This window comes from Syngnathus acus, chromosome 10 (assembly GCF_901709675.1).
Source record: "Syngnathus acus chromosome 10, fSynAcu1.2, whole genome shotgun sequence".
Lineage (NCBI taxonomy): Eukaryota > Metazoa > Chordata > Actinopteri > Syngnathiformes > Syngnathidae > Syngnathus > Syngnathus acus.
The window spans coordinates 3993330-4015744 of NC_051095.1; the positions used below are offsets into that span (position 1 = coordinate 3993330).

The 22415-nt window shown below is 48.2% G+C and overlaps 1 protein-coding gene and 1 long non-coding RNA gene across 2 annotated transcripts in view; one reads left to right on the forward strand and one right to left on the reverse strand.

Moving 5' to 3' along the window:
- LOC119128276 overlaps positions 1 to 22415 on the reverse strand; it is a 32716-nt gene that overhangs the window by 1231 nt on the left and 9070 nt on the right. The window contains exon 4 of the long non-coding RNA XR_005098960.1: positions 8220 to 8315. This is a non-coding gene — a long non-coding RNA (uncharacterized LOC119128276). The remainder of the gene's footprint in view (positions 1 to 8219; positions 8316 to 22415) is intronic.
- LOC119128142 (cytochrome P450 26B1) lies at positions 73 to 12233 on the forward strand. The gene is made up of 7 exons (XM_037260334.1): positions 73 to 459; positions 6169 to 6393; positions 9200 to 9318; positions 9399 to 9555; positions 9628 to 9783; positions 10192 to 10476; positions 10562 to 12233. The coding sequence occupies exons 1-7, from the start codon at positions 256 to 258 to the stop codon at positions 10952 to 10954; spliced, it is 1539 nt and encodes a 512-aa protein (XP_037116229.1). The 5' UTR covers positions 73 to 255; the 3' UTR covers positions 10955 to 12233.

The following is a 22415-nucleotide window of genomic DNA, read 5'->3' on the forward strand; positions in this document are numbered from 1 at the left end:
AGGAGGTGGAGCAGAGGGGCGGGGAGGGGGGAGACCTTGGCCGCTGCCTGCGCGCTATATAAACACTCATTTGACTGACGCACACACGCACAGTGCGCCCACACGCGCGCGCCCACAGAAGCAGCAGCCGAAGCATCCTCCGCGCCTCCTCCTCCTCCCTGCGCTCGTCATCATCATCTTCACCTTCACGCGAGCGGCATGAGGTGGTCCGGCTGCTAGGAGCTCGTCGCGTCCCCTCCCACCCCCGGCCCCAGCATGCTCTTCGACACCTTCGACCTGCTGTCTGCGCTGGCCGCGCTGGCGGCGTGCGCGCTGTGCGTAGCGCTGCTGCTCGCCGTGTCACAGCAGCTGTGGCAGCTGCGCTGGACCGCCACGCGGGACAAGAAGTGCAAGCTGCCCATGCCCAAGGGCTCCATGGGCTTCCCTTTCATCGGCGAGACGTGCCACTGGCTCCTGCAGGTAAGCGGCGCCTGTCCTGCCCTGCCCTTCCCTTCCCTGCCTGCCTGGCTCGCGTTGCGTCTGCTTGTTTCATTTGCGTGCGCAACACTTGGCACCGCTGACTTGGAGCGCGTGCTTTGATTGGCAGGCCGGAGGAGGCTGGAGATGCTCATTCTTGTTTCTCTCTCACAAATTGAAAATATCAATGAAGCGCCGGTTGCTTTTATGGGGTGGCCAAAACGCATGAATATTTGGATTCAATTTATATTTTTAAACACGTTAAACGTAAATATGGTGGGAGTGGAGTTCCCAAATTTAAATTGTGCTTAAGGCTTGTGCAATTATCTCATCATCTTGCGTGGTGTTTCTGTCCATCCCAAACGAGATCCGTGGGGGTTTGGTCTGTGGGGACGCTGCCTAAAATGTCTAAAATGAAGATTATTTTTTAGTTTTGGGTAACCTTATTTTTTTCGGCAGTAACCCTCGCATCAAACGAGCTTTTCAATAAATTTCAACTGCTTTCAATTGAAAAAAAAAATTGTGTTCACAAACGTTTGCCTAATATACAAGTTAAATTTAAAGTTCAATGGCATAGTAACAACCAAATACTTGATTGATGTAAACAGAGGTTGAACGATCATAGTCAGGGAACCATAAATTGTGAAACAGATTTTTATACCAAAATCAAAAGGAAAAAAAAATATTTGTGAATGAAACATTTGCTTTGTTGTGCCTTATAAAATGAAAACAATTGATCTGACAAATCTTTTTAATTACAAATTAAATTCAGTAGCCATTGAAATGAGATGACAACACAACTATTGTGAGAAGCGATTTTTTTTAAAACCAATTTTAGAAAATGTGCAACTTTATTCCAGATTTTCTGCCAAAATAAAATAATCAAATCCGTATTATAAGTCTTGACCTATTAGGCTATTATAAGCCTACCCCCCCTCAAAAAAAAAAAAAAAGTGCACAATTTGTGATCCTATCATGAATTTTCCCGGTGAACCTTGGTGGAGGTCACTTTGTTGTTGTTTTTTTGTCCCATGTACTCACAATGTGAATGGTGTGTCAAACTCAAGGCTTGAGGTTCAGATCTGGCTCACCACATTATTCTATATGGCCCACAAAGGCAAATTAAGTGCCCGCAAGAGCGCCCAAAACTGAAAAAACACAGCAACATTTACTCACCACTATTTAAAATACCGACGATGATTACACAATTTGACGCTCATGTAAAAAAAAAATAAAAGTCTCAAATGGCGCTGCTTTTAAATTTGTATTTCCACGCGTGTCAAAAAATTGGCGAGGGGCAAAAAAAAAAAAAAGAAATTGGCGACTTTTCCTGGCTATTACACAGATTCAAAGCACATGGACGCGGGCAACGGGAGATGTTTGAAACGGACCAGAACTCGCTCGCTGCCACCATCGTGCGTTTGTGTGATCGGTGTCTTTGCCGTCGAAGGTTCCATTACTGCCCTTCGTGGCATACTTGTGGTTACGCACACACAGCAGACTGTTTTTTTTTTTCAGCAGCTCAGATTCAGTTTTGGGACCTGACGTGTGTCTTTGGCAGTGGTGGGAAATCCAATTTTTTTATTTTTCTTTAACAATTTTGATTGCCCTACATTTGAAAACAAATATCAGTCCTTTCAAGTTCTTACTTTGTCCAAATAGATTTGTTAGCACCTTTGACCTCCACCAGACGACAACGTGACATTGAAATGAAAGCGGTCAAATCTGTCAAGGTTGAGATCTTGATTGTAAAAACTCAACATTTTTGTACTCAAAGTCTGTGTGAAGTGAAAATACATTTCTTGAAAATTTGACACGCCACAAATAACAGTGCGTCAAATATAAAATGAAAAAAATTGGCAAAATGAGTCACATTTTAAACTTTTTTTTTTCGAACCTCACCCGTCATGTGTGCACTCACGGCAAACAACAAGGCGCTCTAAAGTGGCCGCGTCAAGTCCTTGTCCACATGCTGAATGTCAAATCAGACTAAAAATATTTAACGAGGCGCTCTAAAATACCCAAGGGCCCATCTGAAGCAAAAACAAATCAGCAAAACCGAAATGGTGAAAAACGCTATGTGAGCACAATTAAGCCCGACATAGTTCTCAGTCTTTGCATGTTTTCAGCAATTACCTTCAAACATGGAAGGTCTTTTCTACATTTGGGCAGACTAGTCTATACGGCGGAGGAGCATGCCTCGGTGCTGCCGAATGTGTGTGTGTGTGCGTGTGTGTCAGGGGTATTAGCGGGGGTCCCGGGGTGAGCGCTTAGAGCGTTTTCAACAAGCATAATCTCCTTTTCTAAAATGTCCTCAGGTCAGGGGCCAACGCTCTCGGTCTCTCTCTCTCTCCCCTCGATCGCCCTCGCCGCATTCTACTCGTGTTCTGGCTGAACTATCTGAAGCCCTTCTTCGCTAATCCGCCCCCCTCCTCCGCCGCCGCACTCTCGCTCTCCCTCGTTCCGCCTTCCTCCTTTTCTTTTCCCGCCTCCTCGCCTTCCTTCCTTCCTTCCTCTGCTCTTTCTGATGCGACGGCGTGACCGCAAGGCGACGCGGGTCATTGTCGAGTCGAGGCCCTATCGCGGCGTTCACACACATGCGCGCGCACACGCAGGTTCCCTGGCATCTCTGGCAGCGTCTGAATGATTGACAGCTGAAAAGAGGGAAGGAATTCCCTCGCAGCCTTTGGCCGCCTCTTGTCCTCACGCTGCTCCTCCTCCTCCTCCTCCTCCTTTTCCCCCCTCATTTCTAACCTTCGTTTCACCCACTCTGGCTTCGAACGTCAATCAGGCCGAGTGGCGGGTTCGAAACTCCGGACGGCGATCGCCTGCTCGGCCATTGCGGGAATAAAAAAACTCGTTCGGCTGAAGTTGACAGAAAACAAAGAGAATGGCCTGCGTTGAATGGAACGAGCGTATAAGTCAGCTAGCTTAATGCTAACACGGAATGGGAAACGTCATAGGCGCGCTAACTAACAGCACTTATGTAGTGGCCTCATAACACTTTTAAGGAGTCCGACAACATCACAAAACTCAACGGCATCTTTTTTTTTTTATCCTCAACGAAAACTACGACAATAAACTCTGTCTTTGACGTTACCTTTGACTGGAAGATGTGTGCATGTTTTTTCCTTGCTCCATTCACGCGCCCCCCTTTCTTGCCATAACACGAACCCCCGCTGTCTCCCTGCTAAGCATCACCGTGATATGTCACACACACACGTACACACACACGCACGCAGATCTAAGTCAACATAATTAGCTGTGTTTTTTTGTCATGGCCTAATAAAAGAGTCATTTGTTGGACATTTCCACGGCGCTACAAAGGGGACATTTATAAGGCCCCGGCGCAGGTTCGTCGGCGGGCCAAGGCCAACAGAACACGCGGGTATTTTTAGCGCCGCTCGGACCCTGGGCGTGTGCGCACGGCGGAGAAACGCGGGCGCCTTTTCTGGGATGTTCACTTTCGTCCGAAAAGCGGCAAAAGTCGCTTATTATTTTACCGATTTGAATATGTGGAGGTGCCCGTTTTGCGATTTGGCTTTCTGTGTTTGTGTGCGTGTGTCACAAATCCTGTATGTGGTTATGTTCTCTTGCGAGAAAAGAGTGGCGTCATTGCATCGCAACTTTTCCATGCTTGCTGTGCGTGTGTGTGTGTGTGATTGTGTCTTTGTGCATATTGCCAGATTTGGGACAGCGAGGGGGGGAGTCAACTTCTCACCTTTTTAGCTAAATGTCATCCACAACACACCTCCGCCCACACACACACACGTACACACACAGTGTCGTGTTTGCCAGCGACAAGACATGAAAACATTTTGTATGGCGTGTGGAAAAACTAAAAATGGAGGAAAACAAAATGGAAAATCATATAGTGTCGTAACGTATTGCGCCTACACGCGCACACGCATCAATCTGATGGTGTATCTTGGGAGTGTGAAAGGGAGCCTTGTCTGGCTGCTGAAGGAACTCCCCTTCCACTGTGCGTGTGCGTGTGCATGTGTGTGTGTGTGTGCGTGGGTGCGTACGTGCGTGTAGGCCGGCATGCCAAGCAGACATACTAAACCACTCTACATCCATGTGGCAGCAAAATGTAGCTTGGAAAACAACCCTCACACACACACACACGCGTGCACAAAACACACACACGTACACACACACCCTGAGGGCTCCAGAGGCCAGTCAGCAACCTGGTGAATGTGTGCGTGCATGTGTGTTGTAAAAAAGAGGAAGTATACAGGAGCTGTGAAAACACTTCAGATCAGTAGATTGAAGATGAAATCACGTGTTGAGGATTCCTCGTCGCAGCCAAAGGAAATTTTGAAATGCAGTGGCGGGGGGGGGGGGGGGGGTCGCGTTAGGGTTGCGGGGGTCACGGCGGCGGAGACAAAACGTCGACACCTCGTGAGGGCGCGCACATCTGAGGCGGGTTAGCGCAATTACGAAATGCTAATTAGCGGCATCTGGGCTCAATTGGTGCGAGCCGACGTCGCAGGCGACAAGAAGGTGGGCGTGTTGCTCACAGAGAAAAGAACCATACAGTGAGGCCTGGTTAGCCGCAGGGGTTAGGGAGCAAGCCCCCAATGCCTCCCGCCCGAAATGCTTCAAATGGCCTGTGGAAAAGTATTTGTCCCTTTCCTGAACCGTTTGGTAACTATTTCCAAAATGCAATTTCTGAATTAAGCTATTATTAATTAAATGGCAGCTGTTGTCAAAGCTGAGTGCGCCAGTGGGCCTGTAAAAATACAGAGAACAACTTTCCTGCTAGCCATTTTATTAGGGATTTTATTTCAAGTGTTTGACTCAGGAACAGTAGCAATTCATGACAATTCTGGGTAGCTTTAGTTGAGCACTTAGTGTATCTTACGTTGAGCATCTGTCTGCAACGCCGACCGTTGCCATTAGCGATCCTGTCCTTCGTCTTGAGAAATGTATGCACCTCTCCAAAAAGGAAGCTACCGCTTAATATTGCCACACAGTTTTGCTTTAAAACTGAACACAATGACACATTGCGTAGTTGACCAAAACACTTTCCCTTTTCTCTAACTTGATGCTAACACATAGTGGTAAATCCCATTGACAGGCTAACAAAACTATCATTGATGTCACAGCAATTACAAACGTCAAAGTAACTTACGATTGAGCACAAATGGTAGCAACACACGCAAACATAGTCTTCTTCTGTTTCTAACTATTACATGTAAGCGGTCTGCATGAATTATACTGCCCCCTGGTGGGTAAGGCACACACAAACGAATGAGCCTGCCCTAGCAAGTGACTGCCCCCTGCTGGTCTGGAGTGTGACTTACGCAAATGTTAGAGAGCTGCAGCAAGAGATGCAGAAACAGAGAAACAAATGTTCGCCATACCTCACAGTCGTTGTCGGCATGTGTGTGAGTGTGTGACTCTCGCACATATCTCTTCCCCCGAGAGGCCTCCGGGGTCAAACCAGTTAGTGTTGTCACACTGCGGCCTCGCCATGTTTGTTTACTTGGCACGTTTTTGTGAATTTTATGAATTCACTGCGAGCATGCGTGTCACCACACGTGTTTGTGTGAATAACGTACTTGTGTGTAACACGGTAAACTGCTTCAGGCGCACACACACACAGCCCATTTACAGGGCAAGAGTCCAAAACGTCTCGCACCGGCCGAGAGATGGCGACGGCGTGACCCGCTTGACCCGGATGTTTCTCGCTTCCCTCCCACGCAGGGTTCGAGTTTCCACGCCTCGCGGAGACAAAAGTACGGCAACGTGTTCAAGACGCACCTGCTGGGCCGCCCGCTGATCCGTGTGACGGGCGCCGAGAACGTGCGCAAGGTGCTGATGGGCGAGCACACGCTGGTGACGGTGGACTGGCCGCAGAGCACCGCTGCCCTGCTCGGACCCAACTCGCTCGCCAACAGCATTGGCGACATCCACCGCAAGAGGAGGAAGGTCAGTACGCAGTACCGACCTTTTTTTTTTTTTTTTTTTTTTTTTAAAATTTGACCTATAAAAGTTTGCGCAACACAAATTTTTACCATGAGTAATACCTTATGATGATAATTTATAACTATGGCCTTTCAGAAAAAATCCACCTGTTGTGAACCTATCCCATAATTCATAAATATTACTTAAGATTACTATATCATGTAATAATAATAAAAATAATAATATATATATCACAATAGTAATAATAAAATGATAATAATATAATTATATATTACAATAATATTGATAATAATAATAAAAATGATAATTATAATAATAATTGATATTATGACGATGATGAAAGCTTGATGAGCTGAAGAAAAAAAAGTCAGATTTGGAATCAGTGCTAAAATATATCTATAAAAGTTTATTCTGCTTCAAAATAATGTCATAAAATGATATTTGAAGCCGGACTCAATTAGGTCATCTCCTCCAGCCAATTTCTAACCGGCAAACAAAACAATGTGGCCGTCATTTTGGGTGTTGTGGGCGAGTCACTCCTCAGGTCGTGACTGTGCACCACTTAATTCCTCCCTGACGCCGCCTATTATCTCTCTTTCCGCCATCTTTTCCTCACCAGGACCATTTCAGGTAATCAGCCACTTAGCGCCATTATCCCCTCGTCCCTGGGGCAAATATCTACCTTGCTCACACTCACGCGCAATCCAGTGCATTTCCTGTAAATCGCCCTCTCGCGTTCTCCCACCGGGTCCTGGAGGGGGGCGGGCGGGGTGGAGGACGGCGAGGCCGCGAGAGGTCGGCCGGGTCGATTTTGGGCTGTGATCGGGCCGGCACAATGTGTGACCTCAGCTTTCCGAGTGGGGTTAACGTTTCAAACTCGGGTTTCAAACTAGGGTTAGGCTTTCAATTTAAGTTTCTGATCTGGGCTCCCGACTCCCCGGAGATTCCCCTTGCGCTAACCTCGTGTAATGACCCTTGATTAGGAAGGCACAAAGAGGGGCATTCTGCGGGGGGGGGGGGGGGGGGGGGGGGGCACCGACACACACGCACGCGCAGCGACCCGCTCGGCGAAAGACGGCAGACCCGAGACGGAAAAGCTGGCGACGTGCTTGAATTTGGGAGCAGCTCAGAGAGGCTGCTGCACCTGCAGGCCTGGAGCCAGTAGAGGGGGCTGCCACGTGAGACGCAAACTAGTGCGCTCACACACGCGGGCGTTCTAACGGAGCGTGGCCAAGTCCGCTGTGCCATTGCAGAAGAGAGAATGGAAGCTGGGGAGGACCATTTTGTGTGCGTGTGTCCTTGTGGACCAGTAGGATTGATTTCAATTCACGTAAAGCACTTTGCGCTATATAAATCAAGTTTGATTGATTGATTGATTGATTGATTGGAGTTATTTAGTAAAGTAGAATATAAAAGCAGGGGAGTCGGTAGAGACTACAATATAGAAAGAGGGGATCGTGGAAGTTTGGGTGAAGGCAGGAGCGAGGGAAAAGAAGGCCGGCGAGAAGAATAAAGGAGTCTTTACATGTTTGAGGAACCAGCAGCTCACAGCACTTAAAGCACATAATTTAAGACATATGGACGTTATTAGGACCACTGTGTCTGTGTGTCGCTCACTACGCCGTGCTGTGTGTGTGTGCGTGTGCCGCGGGCTACAGAAAGACAGTCACGTTTTTGTGGCGTAGCAGAATGACTCTTGAACAATTAACACCCCCCGCCCTGCACCCGAACTACACCCCTCTCTCGTGCCAAGTTTAGAACGTCCCAAAATGTCGCAGATGCCCAATTTAGACAATTCAAACAAACATTTGTGTGTTTTTTTTCCAAACCTGGTATAGTTGCGGCGGCAATCTCGTCTGGACCGTCGCGCCAATTGTGCTCACTGGGGTGCCGGTCGTCACATGATCACGTTGTGGCGGCGTCATCTGGAGAAGTCAAATACAATAGCAGACAATGTTATTTCACATTCTGTAAAACCATTAGCATGTGGCTAATGCTACACGTCGGTTAAAATTAGTTATTATATGTAGGAGACCTGCATGAGAGTTAAAGAGTTAAAATAAATTAATGACATAAAAATGGTAAACAACAAAACACCAAAAGAATGCAAAATGTCATGCTGCGTCTAAAGACAAAGAATAAAACGGAAAAGGTTTGACTAGCTAACGCCAGTAGCGTCTGGTCTGCGGACCTGAAGTACCGGGCAGGCAAGATTGAAAGACAAATAAAAGTATCTTAAAATGAAGTCTCAAATGTACAAGGAGGCCAGAATTCGAGTTTTGTGCTCCCTCCTACGAGCTCCAGTTAGGAGGTGCGAAACAGCATTTTGTTGTGGAATAAGACATTCACTGCCAGCACAGTAGATGTTTGACGTCTATAGCCGTCAATGGCAGTGAATGAGTTACACAAAAAAAAAAAAAAAAAAGATTTAACAACAGCACCAATTTGCCGTTCCGATTTTCAATCTCCTGAATAGATTTTATTGATTGAAAAGAAAATCATCCATCAAGCAGGAACTATCCCCCACAAGCACAAACACGCCCCAAGAGTCTAATCCATCATGTGTCATGAAGTCATCTCGGGAGATTTGTGACAATGTACAGAAATGAATCCCCGATGGTATAAATTTCCCATCAGCATTTTTGTCTGCGTCAAATAACAAACGTGTAAATCATCTCGCCGCATAAACAACGTTGCGGTTGTGCTGACTCCAGGGAGATTACGCGCCCGTGACGCCGCATGGGGGGGGGGGGAATGGCCGCCATCAACCGACCGCTTCGTTAACGTTGATCCGTTTTGATTCATGCAGGTGTTTGCCAAAGTGTTCAGCCATGAGGCCTTGGAGTCGTACCTGCCCAAAATCCAGCAGGTGATTCAAGAGAGCTTGCGAGTGTGGAGCTCCAACCCCGAGCCCATCAATGTCTACAGGTAAAACCCGCCCCGCCCCGCCCCTGACACGAGCGGCGCCGGCGAGTGTCCTGAGTGGAATTTCTTGCGTCTTCCCTCAGGGAGAGCCAGAGGTTGTCCTTCACCATGGCCGTGAGGGTGCTTCTGGGATTTCGGGTCTCCGAGGAGGAGATGAAGCACTTGTTCTCCGCCTTCCAGGACTTTGTCAACAATCTCTTCAGCCTACCCATCGACATGCCCTTCAGCGGCTATAGGAAGGTACGTGGGCCCAATCTCGTGCCGTGAGAACTACCACAACTCAAAGTGATTTTGGCATTTCCTCATGTTCAGGGTCTGCGAGCTCGCGACAAGCTGCAGAAGAGCATCGAGAAAGCCATCAGGGAGAAGCCGCTGTGTACGCACGGCAAAGACTACAGCGACGCTCTGGACGTCCTCATGGACAGCGCCAAGGAGAACGGCGCCGAGCTCACCATGCAGGAGCTCAAGGTTGGACCCAAAGTTTTTCACGAGACGCACATGAGCGCACTTGTCACTCATCAATCATCCGAGCTAGAGCGAGAACATGAGACAGACACGCACAGAGTAGCGTCGGGGCACACCCTCTGTTTACCTATTCAAGTCATTCCGAGGAATTCTGTGGAAACTCAACTCGCTCTCTCTCCATGTGGTTTCTGGGTTAAGTCCAGGGCCAAAAATAAGTCAACACTCCCCCTGGAGGGGTCTGAAAGAGGCCTCCTGTACACACACATTCACGCACATAAACACACACAGACGGAAAGTGAACTGGGGAGGCCCTGTCGCGCACACGCAAGAGCCTCCGTGTTATTTATTCCACTGGCCGCTTCTTCCCGCCAACAAAATTTGTCAAGAGCTCATATTTGCGCATTGTTACAGGAGTCCACCATCGAGCTGATCTTCGCCGCCTTCGCCACCACGGCCAGCGCCAGCACCTCCCTCATTATGCAGCTCCTGCGCCACCCGCCGGTCCTGGAGCGCCTACGGGAGGAGCTGAGGGGGCGGGGCTTCCTCCATAACGGCCGCCTGTGCCCCGAAGGCGAGTTGCGTCTGGACACCATCGTCAGTCTCAAGTATCTGGACTGCGTCATCAAGGAGGTCTTGAGGCTCTTCACGCCCGTCTCAGGGGCTTACCGGACCGCCATGCAGACCTTTGAACTTGACGTGAGTGTGGAACGTGTCACCAGTGATTCGGCCCTGAGATGCAAGTCAGCCCTTTTGATTTTTTTTTTGGTCTTGCGGCTTGCAGGGGGTGCAGATTCCAAAAGGCTGGAGCGTGATGTACAGCATCCGAGACACCCATGACACGTCGTCTGTCTTCAAGGACGTGGACGCCTTCGACCCCGACCGCTTCAGCCAGGAGCGCGGCGAAGACAAAGAGGGGCGCTTCCACTACCTGCCCTTCGGCGGCGGCGTGCGTTCCTGCCTGGGCAAGCAGCTGGCCACGCTCTTCCTCCGCCTCCTGGCCATCGAGCTGGCCAGCACCAGCCGCTTTGAGCTGGCCACGCGACACTTCCCCCGCGTGATCACCGTGCCCGTGGTCCACCCGGTGGACGGGCTGAAGGTCAAGTTCTACGGCCTGGACTCCAACCAGAACGAGATCATGGCCAAGTCGGAGGAGCTGCTCGGAGCCACCGTGTGAAGGCGTCGATGGGGGCGATTGAAGGAGGGAAAAGAAGGACGCCACATTTTCGGACTAATAGGAACATTTTTTTTTCATCTCCTGTTCCGACGGAAGAGGAATAAGCTGCCATAAGGATTCTGCTCTCAACTTAACAAAAAAGTGATGGAATATCTTGGGAATGCATCGAGGGGTGCCGGGGAAATGAGGTGTTAGGCAAGGTGGATCAAACAGGGTATCGGAGAACAGGAAGCAAAGGCTTTGGGGAATTTGCTTCATCCAAATTGGTCAATCATCGGAGCAGGGTAAACAGGGGTGACAAAGATCCAGTCGTCCGGACGCAAAAAAAAAAATCAAAAGTAAAATGTGAGCTAAAGTGTCGAGTTCAACTGCATTCCCAATGACTGAAAATCACCTCGGTCTGGCTTCGGAAATGCCTTTGGAAAGTTCGCTGCCTCCCAGCCTCCCCATTGGCTAAATCTCCCCGCCTGCTCATTTCCGACATTATTTCATTGGAAAGTCGCCGAAGAGGGAGCGCGTCGGAAGCAAACGAGCACCCGCTGCTTCCGATGTACATCGCTCACAGCTAGCATCGCAAACACCGGCGAGTGATGAACACAAAAATGGCCCACTTGACATGTAAACGCTGCTCGTCCTTGTCTTGTCGTCGTGTTCGTTCTTGAATGTCGCTCCCGCTTTGATGCTCCTCGCAAGCACGTCGATAAAAATAAAAGAAAATCATTCCATCCCGGCGTCCCTCAAACCAACCAAAAGCCCGAGCGGCGCGGACCAATGAGGTTTGAGGGGCGGGGCACGGGGAACGACCAATAGCGTGGCTCGCCGTCCTGTCTTAACACACCACTGACTTGTTCAGGAAAACACATGACGAGTATTCTCTTTGCTGCTTCTTTGTGGACGTCGTCTCACGGAGACGTTGAGATGTCCAAACGTGTTTGTTTTTGTCAAACTCACTTTGTCTCACGAGATACACGTTAGTGAGCGCGAGCTAGCTAACTAGCTTGCTAGCGCAATCAATGAAACTAATCAACGGTCAAGTACGTACAGTACACACGCGTCAGTATCTAATTTGAAGGTCTGCATTTTGTATAAATCAACACAAAAAAAAACAGCGTTCACATGCTACTGTTTGAAATCGTGTCATACTCAAGCAAGCTCGCAAACCGCGGGAAAAAAAAATCAGCTATCGACTAATAACCTAACATTATAATGTTATTATTGTTGTTCTACTTTTTATTCTACCACAGAGTGATTTTAGTTTTGAGCCGAAATGAAAAAAAAAGGAAAATACTGGATTTCTATAGAATGTTATGTATTTCATTTACATTGTGTACACATTGTTTATAGTGTTAATTGATTCCTGTCATGATGTTTTGTTATTCAAGACTTATTATCGCTGCTTTTGCTATTAATTATGGAAAAAACGCAAAGCACTTGGGGGTAAGACTATTTTTTAAGGGCCAGGCGACTACGTTTCTTCTTTCCTGAACGTCCTGTACATATTTTGGATTTCTTTTCATAGGAAATATTGTGTTGCTTAGCTGCATTACGAATGTCTTCTTTCTCGGTTGTTTTTGTAACCGTGATGGTTTAAATGTACTCCTGCAATAAACTATGTAGTTAAAAAAAAAAAAAAGTCTGTGAAATTAATTCAATTCAGAATATTCCAAAAATGATGTTCTACATTTAAGACCGAGCGTGTTTGAAATGAACTCGTTTTAGTGGCGACCCCCGGTGTGACGGGAATGATGCAAGAGGATTCCTGAAGTTTTAAGACTCTTGCTGGGCAAAGGTCAAGGTGAATCAAACGGGTCACTAGCGCAACATCGCTCTCGTTCTCTCGCTGACTCGCATACGCTGGCAAGCGGCAAACGTGAGGTCCAAGGTCAGGTCGGCTGCGGAAGTTTTTTCCCCAGCTTTCTTCCATTTTGAAGAAGGGAAACACACACACACCTACACACACTTCAAAGATGTGCGCTAAGTGCTTCAAGATGACGAAACCGCACGTCCTCACACGTGACATCCGACACCGGCTAGCAGGAAATGATCAGTGATCGCTGTTGCCGTAGCAACCAGAGTGCCGACGCTTCCGGGAAAGCGAAAGCGGAGCTCCTCGTCTCCGATGGCTTTGCTTATCGTCTCGCCGTGACCTCACAGCGGCAAAAAAAATCAATCAAGAACAAGCTCGTATTGACCAGCGGGCCGCTTCTGGCATTCGGACGTGTTTACGCGATGCTGTGATGTCATCGCACTCGCTCACCGGCGGCATCGGCGGAACAATGGCTTCTTTCTGTCCGACATTTGTCGGCGCTTTGGGTGCATACTTACATGGACACTCAAAGTGGGCAGCGGATTTGGGCGTCAAAGCACTTTGTGAACGTGCATGCAAACTTGAAGGCCTCTGCTCCAAAATAGATCCTCCATCACTGATTTTTTTTTTTTCTCCTTGAAGGTTTCATTTGCCAGTTCAACGGTCGTACAGAATCGTTTTGTTTCCACAGAGCTCGCTTCGACTCAATAAAGCGAAAGACCGGATCCAAAGCCTACAGTGGCGCTGGCCGAGGATTCCCTCTGGCGCGTCTGGCGTTGTTTTCACGAGCTATCTAATTGCAAGCTAGCGTCAGAGGGAGGAGAAAATGACCAGCAGACACCAAACGCACGGCGGCTCGACGCGCTCCGTTACGAGAGAAGAAAAAGTTTTCTGTCCTCCGCATGAATCTGTCTGGGCTCGTATGGATGGATTAGATTTCAGGACGTAGCCAAAATCGCCGCAGCTGGCTGAGGTCGGGGCATGGCTCATACCGAGAGTGAGTCACTGATCACTTGCTTTGTCTCTGATGGATTTCATTTTGGCCCGTATCAGCTGACAGCCCACACAAACATTCACCATCAAACCAACAGCATCCAGTACCAGGTCATAAGGTCTGCTACTGAACTCATTTTCTTGACAAAACAACTTCAACAACCAGTTCACAGAACAAGCAGCGCAAATGTGCGTCACTGATTTTTGTCTACAGGCCACAAAAGTAAAGTGAATAAAAAGTGAATTAAATACACAAACACACACACACGCGCGCACACACACACACACACACACACACAAATCTTTCCCAACACTCATGATGGGAACGTCAATATGACCGCAACACGCACAGACACGTCCACAGCCACGGACCAGTTACGTGTCAGAAATATTTTTGCGTACCGGCCTTTATAACAAATATAACAAACAAATATATATAAAGCACATAAAAATAAAACTCACCTTTACGTTGAATTAGTGGAAGCTTGTTTCTCAGAAATCTTCACCAATAATAAAAGGTTTCTTCGCCTTAACAATACGGTTAGCCAATAAGAACGATGCTCTTAGTGTACTCCCATTTGTTGATGTGGTTGCGGTGGCCTTCAGTAATTGCTTCCGTCCTTGTTGTTCACGTTTTTTTTTTCTTTCAAAAAAAAAAATCCAAAGGTTTGTCTTTTAATGCAGGATGCTTGGTCTCCATGTGTCGAAGCAGTTTTGAACGCTTTATTGCCTCGTTAGCTAGCCTGTCGCCACCTATTATGCAGAGTGGGCTTGGCTCGTCACCTGTGGAGATAAATCCATATTTTAAGTAGGACTCCAGAATTTTTCTTTTAAACGCAGCTTTTCTTTACTTAGAAGTCGTAGCCTCTTCTTCTTCCGTCTCTTCATTGGGCTTTTTTCCCTTTCCGAAGAAGCTTTCCAAACATCTCTGTTTCTTGCTAATTTTTGCTAGCTTCGCGGGCTCGACCGAGGTGACATGTCACGTGACGGGGGACGAAGGTCAAGTGACACAGATGCACCGACGGATGTAATTAGGAGAGAATCGCCAAATGTTTTATATTTTCAAAATAAAATCTTACTCATTTATGCTAGCTTTACGGGCTCGACTGGGGAAACATGTCATTGACCGGGACGAGCGTCTTGACCTGAATTAATTGATCGTCGATAAAATATGTATTTTATGTAAATAAATACATTTCAGAAATATATTTACATTAGGCATATAGTCAACAATATTTATGGTTATTTTTTTCCCTATTATTTTCTTCCATGACATTGGGCCAAGTGGAACTTTTTTGGAGGTGTTCAGTTTAATGTCAACACAGAATTGTGCACTTAGCCCGAAACTGTGCTGTGTACTGCACAAGACAGGACTTGATTGCCTGCAACACACACACACTCGCACTTGCACACACTCACGTCGGCTCTAAATTCTCAACTGGAAACGTTTCTCTTTCTGTTGCTAATTTACACTCGCGCGGCGACCTGCTTGGCTGCTGCTCTGGGCGTCGCGCAAACTGCTGATGTGCTGAGATTTTCTGGCACGCCGCTCGTGTACCACAGCGTGGGTGTGCGCGTGCGCGCCAAATAAATGGAGGGCTACTAAATGAGCGGTCCTCTCTGCGAGACATTCATCTTAGCGTGGTGAGAGAGAGAGAGAGCGAGAGATGGGCGAGTCCAAAATATTTATTTCGCTCATCAATCAGCCGGTGGAAAGAAGTGCGTGTGTGTGCAGTGTGTACAAAAAGAACAGCAGGTAGAGCTGAAGGCCACTTTAAGTGGCGGGGCTCAAATTGTTGCCCCTGTGCGTGTGTGTGTGTGCATGTGTGTGTGTCTGTGTGTGTGTCTGTCTGCAGTGGCACTCCAACCGGCATTAACATTTGGGCTTGGGTCTGCCTGCCAAGTGACGTCGTCTTCGGGCTATGCTGCGGTTCTGCTTCACGCACACACACACATATAGACGCACACACATACACACAGACACACTTGTGGCGTCATGACAAAGGAGCACGCTGTCGTGATCCATATGAAACCCGAGCTACTGTCAGACGACGACTCCAACTCTGCTTTGTCACCACCATGCGAGTGTGCGCGAGGACGACTTGGCACGGTGTGTGCGTGCGTGTGTGTCACCGATGGGAATGTCGACTTTGGTGAGCCGTCGGGGCCAGCAAGGCCTTCCCTGCTGGTCTAAACACGGTTCAAAAATATTTACATTCCTCCCAACAATCTTGTGTGTTAATGTGCATGTTAGATTTGCTTCGTCCAATCAAATTCCAAACTGTGTTGCCATGTCAATCGAATTTGCCCACGGCCTTTGGTTATCTTTGACGTAATCTAAACAATCTTTTTTATATTTTAAGTTTTTGTTTTTAGATCTGCAATCTAGTCATAGTGTGCTGTTATATTGCATTTCGACAGTATTAAAAGAAAAAAAAATAATCACTGTAGGTTTTGTACTTGGGCGATCCCTCGTGTTGCACCTTTCACACTTTGCTGGAAGATACCAACTGACCAAAACGACCTTCGCTGCCGTTGGCGTACACAAACGTGACTCATTCATTCCTTTCATTCAACACACAAACGCACATGCTGGTGAGCAATGCTGCGGTCACGCGAACCACAACTAAACAGAGCCGAGGCCTCGATGCCGTGACGCGACCTACTATCTGTGGGCGGAAAGGGGCGTGGCCAAATGCATCACTAATATCTTGCTTATGATGACATCACCGCACTGGTTTCCCAAAGTTGCGATCAAAGGGAACGAGCGATGACGCTGGTGCGATTGGGTGGAATCCCGGCAGGTCAGCCAGAGGTCGGCTGAGCGTGGAATCTTCTGGGAGTCAAGCTATCTTTGTTCTCTGCTTACCGAGCGTACCACGAGTCTTAATTGCCTAACTTGGATAAGTCAAGTTTAAAAAAATAAATAAATTAATAAACGTGGGGCAATTTGGCGAGGGAGGACGCACCAAAACGAAGGCCCGTTTGGTCGTCTGATCCGATTCTGATGGATTGCGCTGCAGTCCAAAGCAGGATGGAAAAGCGAGTCAAAGAAGGGTCATTTTTCTAAATCGTCTCCCCACATGAGTCACCTTCGGGGACGACGCGAAGATAAAACGCACACGCAGACAGCCGCGCACGCGCGCTCCTACACGTGGCCGGCGGTAGCGAGATGACTTGTTTTGGCGAGCGTCTGTATCGCTGAGCTCAAGCAAAACACACTCAGTGGAAGTTGGGCGCTGGGCCAAGGATGCTGCATGCTTCTGGTCAGCTTTGCTATTCATAGAAGCCCGCAAATGTAGAACTCAGCACGGGCGCGTGTGCGCCGCGGCCGGAGCCGGCTCGTCAATCTGAACAAAAACGGCCCGCAAACAGATCAGAGGCGGGCATTCCTCCGGGTTCCTGAATGCATCGCGAGGAAGCCGTGAACACATACAAAAAAGTCATAGCTGTGGTTTTGGAACGTCCTGCGGTGGGGATCCAGTCCCTGAACTCGCGCTGACCTGCAGCCGCCAAGGACAGAAGAAAAGAAACGAGACCGGGCCGGCGTGCCGCCTAAAAGTTGGCCATATTGTTGAAAAGTCCCACCTGACCGGCGGCGGGGACAAGTGCGGCGATCAGGTGAGCGCGTTGGGATAAACGCGCGTGCGGCAGTTTTACGGCCGGAGCGCAATCGCAAACAGATGAGAGGAGAGACGGGAGTCAAGTTGAGGACGCACACGAGGATTAGGGAGCTGATTTACAGCAGACGGCTTCTGGCGACCGCAGGAGGCCTGATTAGAGGTTTGGACGCGGCGCGTGGGGGGGGGGCAGCAACTTGTAACTTGTGACCTCCTCACCCCAGACCGAGCAGGCGTCATGTCGGAGGACGGGCAGCCGACAACAATATCGTCACAAGTTCAACCTTGAAAGGTCATCAAATTATTACGCTAGCCACACAAATTGGAAAGCCTAGCGCAAGTTTAGCTAGCGCAAGTTATTCAGTGCAGGTATAGCTAGCGCAAGTGAGTTAGCGCAAGTTTAGGTAGCGCAAATTAGCCAGCGCAGGTTTAGCTAGTGCAAGTTACCCAGCGCAAGTTTAGCTAGCGCAAGGTGTACACACGGGTTTGTGTCTTCTGGTAGAAGGGAGGACGAGTACTTTTGCCCCATTGGCTGACGCTTCGACGCGTGTGTCAGCAGCGTGGAGCTGATAGAGATACAAGACAGCCGATGGAAACCTCCACATCTTTGACCCGTTCACTTATTTTTAGACGGGACGTCGTCCAAGGAGCATTTATGGGCCTTCAAACCCTCGGCTGTCATGTAGCGGGAAGACGAGCGGGGAAATGTATCCGCTCGCCGCCGCCAAATAGTCCGAGTCGTGCAAACACAAGACACACACTCCGCCTTTGTGTTGCGGTGAAAACGAGCCGGTCAGCACTCGGTTGGATTCCCGTAACTGAAGGCTTTTCCTTTTTTCATTTCACGCTTTCTGCATTCCTCAAATAAGCGTGACTGTTAACATTCCTCTTTTTGCTCTCCGTGAAGGTTACGCGCTTCCACCGCACGTGTCCAGCCGCGTCCGCGAGTCTTGCTCACGTCTCGCGCGGCGTCAGGTGAGCGCCATCTTGGGCTCCCTCTAGTGAGCTCACCTTGAAAATTCCCAAAAGTTTTTGCTCAGAAAAAAAAAATGATGGGAACTGAAAGTTGAGCGTCAAAGGAAAATAAAAACTCGTTTTTGTTCTTTTCAGTCTTTGAGGTGTCATTATCCAGCCTTCACCCCTCCCTCCCTCTCTCTCTCTCTCTCTCTCTCTCTCTCGCTGTCTACTGTATGTCTCTCTATCGCGCCGGCACACTACCTGGCGAGCAACTTTATTCGGTGAGTGCGGCCAACGTTTGTGCACATTATTGCTTTCATTCTCCATCAATGGATTCAGCATCTGTCTGCACTAAAGTCAAGGCTTGCTGGCTGGAACACACGCGCACACACACACACACACACACACACACACACACACACACACACACACACACACACACACACACACACACACATGCAAACACACACACACGCCTGCACGCACATAAACTGATTTCCAATAAGGCTTGAGCATGCCAAGATTTGGAATTTTTGACTGGAGGATTTTCGCTTGACCCCGGCCCGCAATGACACATTTGATTGAGAGATGATGGCGAGTGTGCGTACACGCACGCACATTTCTGTCCAGCCTCGCTCGGTACTGCTGCCGTAAACACATCATAAAGGCCTGTCCCGACGAACGACTCGGCTAAATCGCCTGGCTCCGTCCGGCTCGTCCGCCCTTTGTCGAAAACGATCGCTTAAGTATTCCTGACGCCACAAGCACCTTTTTTATGGGTCGGTCGGGCCGAGTTTTGGACTTTTGAGGAACGCTATCGAAGAAGAAAGCCCAGGTGGCGTTTGCCGTTCGCTCCATGCCAGGCTGATCGGCTCCGCAGCCAAGCACAATAATATTGTAAGACGCCGGGAGACCCGCGCTTATAAACACTTCCACATTACTGGAATAGTTAGGGAGGGGGGGCTGGAGGACGCTCGTGCGGGGGTCTTCCAGAGGGCAAGGCGTTTGATGATCGCTGACGGGAAAAGGAAAAGAGAGAAGTCGGCTCGTTGTTCTCTACGGCTCCCCCGGAAAACCTTCCATAAGGATCTGGAGCGCTGACAAGCAAAATGAAGAAGCTGCTGTAGGCCACAACTCGCGCCTGAACTCTTACACGCAGACCTGAAGTCGTTCCTTGCCAAACCCCCAACGAGCTCCACTTTCTCCTCTTCCTCGCTTCCTTCTCCTCCGCTTCTTCCGCAACACCTTTTGACCCGAAACTCGACTCTGCGGCTCCTGCCCCGCTAACACTCAACTCACCTCGTCGCCTCTCGGCAACCCCAAAACTCTCACTCGTTCCAAGCAAGACCCCCCCCACCCCCGCTGTAATCCGAAACGCACCTTTACACATTGTCACACCCCCACTTTCCACAACACACACACACACAAACACACACCAAGTCTCCCATAACTTCACACGGGGTGCTGAACTTGTGACCTGCCTTTCTCCGAGACCTGCACCAACCCCTATAACACACACATATACACACGCACACACACACACACACACACACATACGCACTCACACACACAATTCCAAATTTTGATTAAGGGCAACGTTTTGTCCTCAAAATGTGGCAAGAGATACAAGTCCATCCAAACGCAGGCGCGCATTCAATGCAAACAACTGGCGTCAACACGGATGCTAATGCTAACGTTAGCAATGCTAGCAGCGCGAACCCTGCCAAGTGTTTTTTTTTTTTTTTTTTACAGACAGTGACAGCGGGCTTATACCACTGAGGACAAGTTATGCTGTGGTTTGATTTGGTGATACACAGTCCTTGCACTGCGGTCAAATCATTGCCACAAAAATGTTTTATATAACTTTATGGGCCCATTTCTTATATTTAGAGCACAATGCCGCATCTTATGTTACCTACTGTCCTTTTTTTGTGTGTGTGTGTGTGTGTGTGCGTGTGTTGCTACAAGGTCTGTTCTTTTTATTTATTGCTCTCTGGGCTCCAAGTGAAAAGCAAATCTTCAACTTCAGCCTCAGCCTGACCCGAGCCCACGTGTGCATGCGTTTGTGCGTGAACATCGCGCCAACAGTGTCATCATTACCTCGACTCGACCTGCATGTGTGCCTGTGCGCGCGCGCGAGTGAAAAGCGGAATCGTTTTCACCTATTAACCTTGTCAACTCTCAACTCCCCACAGGACTCACTTTCACAACTATGTGTTGGCATGTGTGATTTTACGTAACATCGGCGTTGTCGTTAACGCTCACCTAATCCCGACCTTGCCGCATAAAAAAAAGAGAAGAGTGTAAAACACGGGCTTCAAAGCAGCTGCAGCTCAATTGCAGCGGCGGCGGCCAACGCTTGTGAGCGTGCGCAAAAACAAAATGTGATATTATTCACTGCAACGTCAATGAAAGTGAAGAGAATAATAAAACTGTCGGAACACATTAAGACCACACAAAATTACACTACTTTTTCAAAACCGTGTATATCCACAATCATGCCGCGTCTCACAATTGGCCGTGTAAATAAAACGATATAAATCCTGCCGAATTCGAAAAACACGGCGACCCTTCTTTTACCTCGGAAACACCTGCGCTTGTTGCTCCTCCAACCCCTGCGGCTTCCCGTATTGGCAAGGTGAGGCGGCCTTTCAAAGCTCTGGCATGTGTGTTTTACAAGCACATGGACATACTTGAGCAGGTAAATAATAGAAGGAATCACACTGAAAACATGAATGAGGAATGCGCGAGCCTTTTTCCAGCCCGACTGCAACAAGTCATTTCTCTATGCCATACGTATACGTACTTAATATTGAAGTGTGAGATGACTACATTTGTCCAAAGTTGCCATATTATACGGGGCGTCCCACAGGGTTCCATTTTAGGCCCAGTGTTTTTTAGCATGTAAACATGTGCCCTTCTTTGTGATGTCACCTTTCAGTTACGCTGACGAGACACTAATGTACATGTCCAGGTGAGAACAGATGCAATTTTTAACTTCATCCTAGAGCTCAGATCCTGGAAGGTAGAAAAAGTTTTTATCATCAGTTCCTAAGCACTTTACTTAAACTACAGTTACTATATTGTAATTTGTTTGAATGTACATAATAAAAATACTATATTTAATAATACTGATACTAATATTTTTACTCCAGCAGCTCCACTTTTCTGTAGTGTTCTCAAATCCAAAGTGACTCAACGCCGCCATGAGGGAGTCGCTAGTCATGACAATGGACGAAAACGCTGAATTTCACAGACAAGCTGGGCGAGGCTTTCAACCTCCGCAGCAGTGACCGAGTTCATTTCAAGAATGGATGTTTGATTTATTATCATTAATGGGACATGTTTTCTGACACTTTAAATTTGGCCACAAACGCACACACGCACAAACGTGGAACTGACAAAATCATACACGCACTAGTTGGTGATTAACAGCTGACTTGTTTGTCCACAAAGCCAAAAGTCATGCACGACTTCACCCCAACAAACCAAAAGCAGTCGAAAAATGTGGACGACATCAAAACAACATAACCACACAAACATCTGCAAATGTGTGTCAGAAAGGCAACACACATGCACGCACACACACTGCATTGGCACCGACTCGCCAAAACATCCCAAGTTACGCAAGATTTCCAGGAAAACATCAAAGGTTGTGACCTTTGGAGCGCACGCACGCACGCACCCACACACCCACACACAATCTGCAAGTGCTCGTGCACGTATGCGATCAGATATGATCTGCGACATTTTATCTTTGGCTTCTCACCGTCAGCTGCCAGACGAGTTCAGGGCTCGTTCAGGTCGTTTATCGGTGCGCGAGGGGGAGATGATGTCACGGGGTCATCGGCAGGTGGGGAGGACTCATCCGCGTGTTTACCGCGGGCACGCACGTCCGCATCACGTCTTATCATTGTTTTGTTTTTGAAAAAAGGGATTTTTCCAAAAGAAACACCTGCACGATAACTTTTTACATTAGGCGTCAGGAGTTTTGCTGAAACTATCGTGGAATATCTAGAAGATTGCCCATGCCTTGTTCAAGTGCGCTTGTTTTGTGCACCCATGCTGAGGATGTGTACAGTCC

Excerpts from the sequence above, each read along its gene's own strand:
- LOC119128142 (XM_037260334.1), top strand. The coding sequence starts at position 256 with ATGCTCTTCGACACCTTCGACCTGCTGTCTGCGCTGGCCGCGCTGGCG. Across the intron at positions 460-6,168 it reads CGTGCCACTGGCTCCTGCAG|GGTTCGAGTTTCCACGCCTC; the intron begins GTAAGCGGCGCC and ends CCTCCCACGCAG. Across the intron at positions 9,319-9,398 it reads GAGCCCATCAATGTCTACAG|GGAGAGCCAGAGGTTGTCCT; the intron begins GTAAAACCCGCC and ends GTCTTCCCTCAG.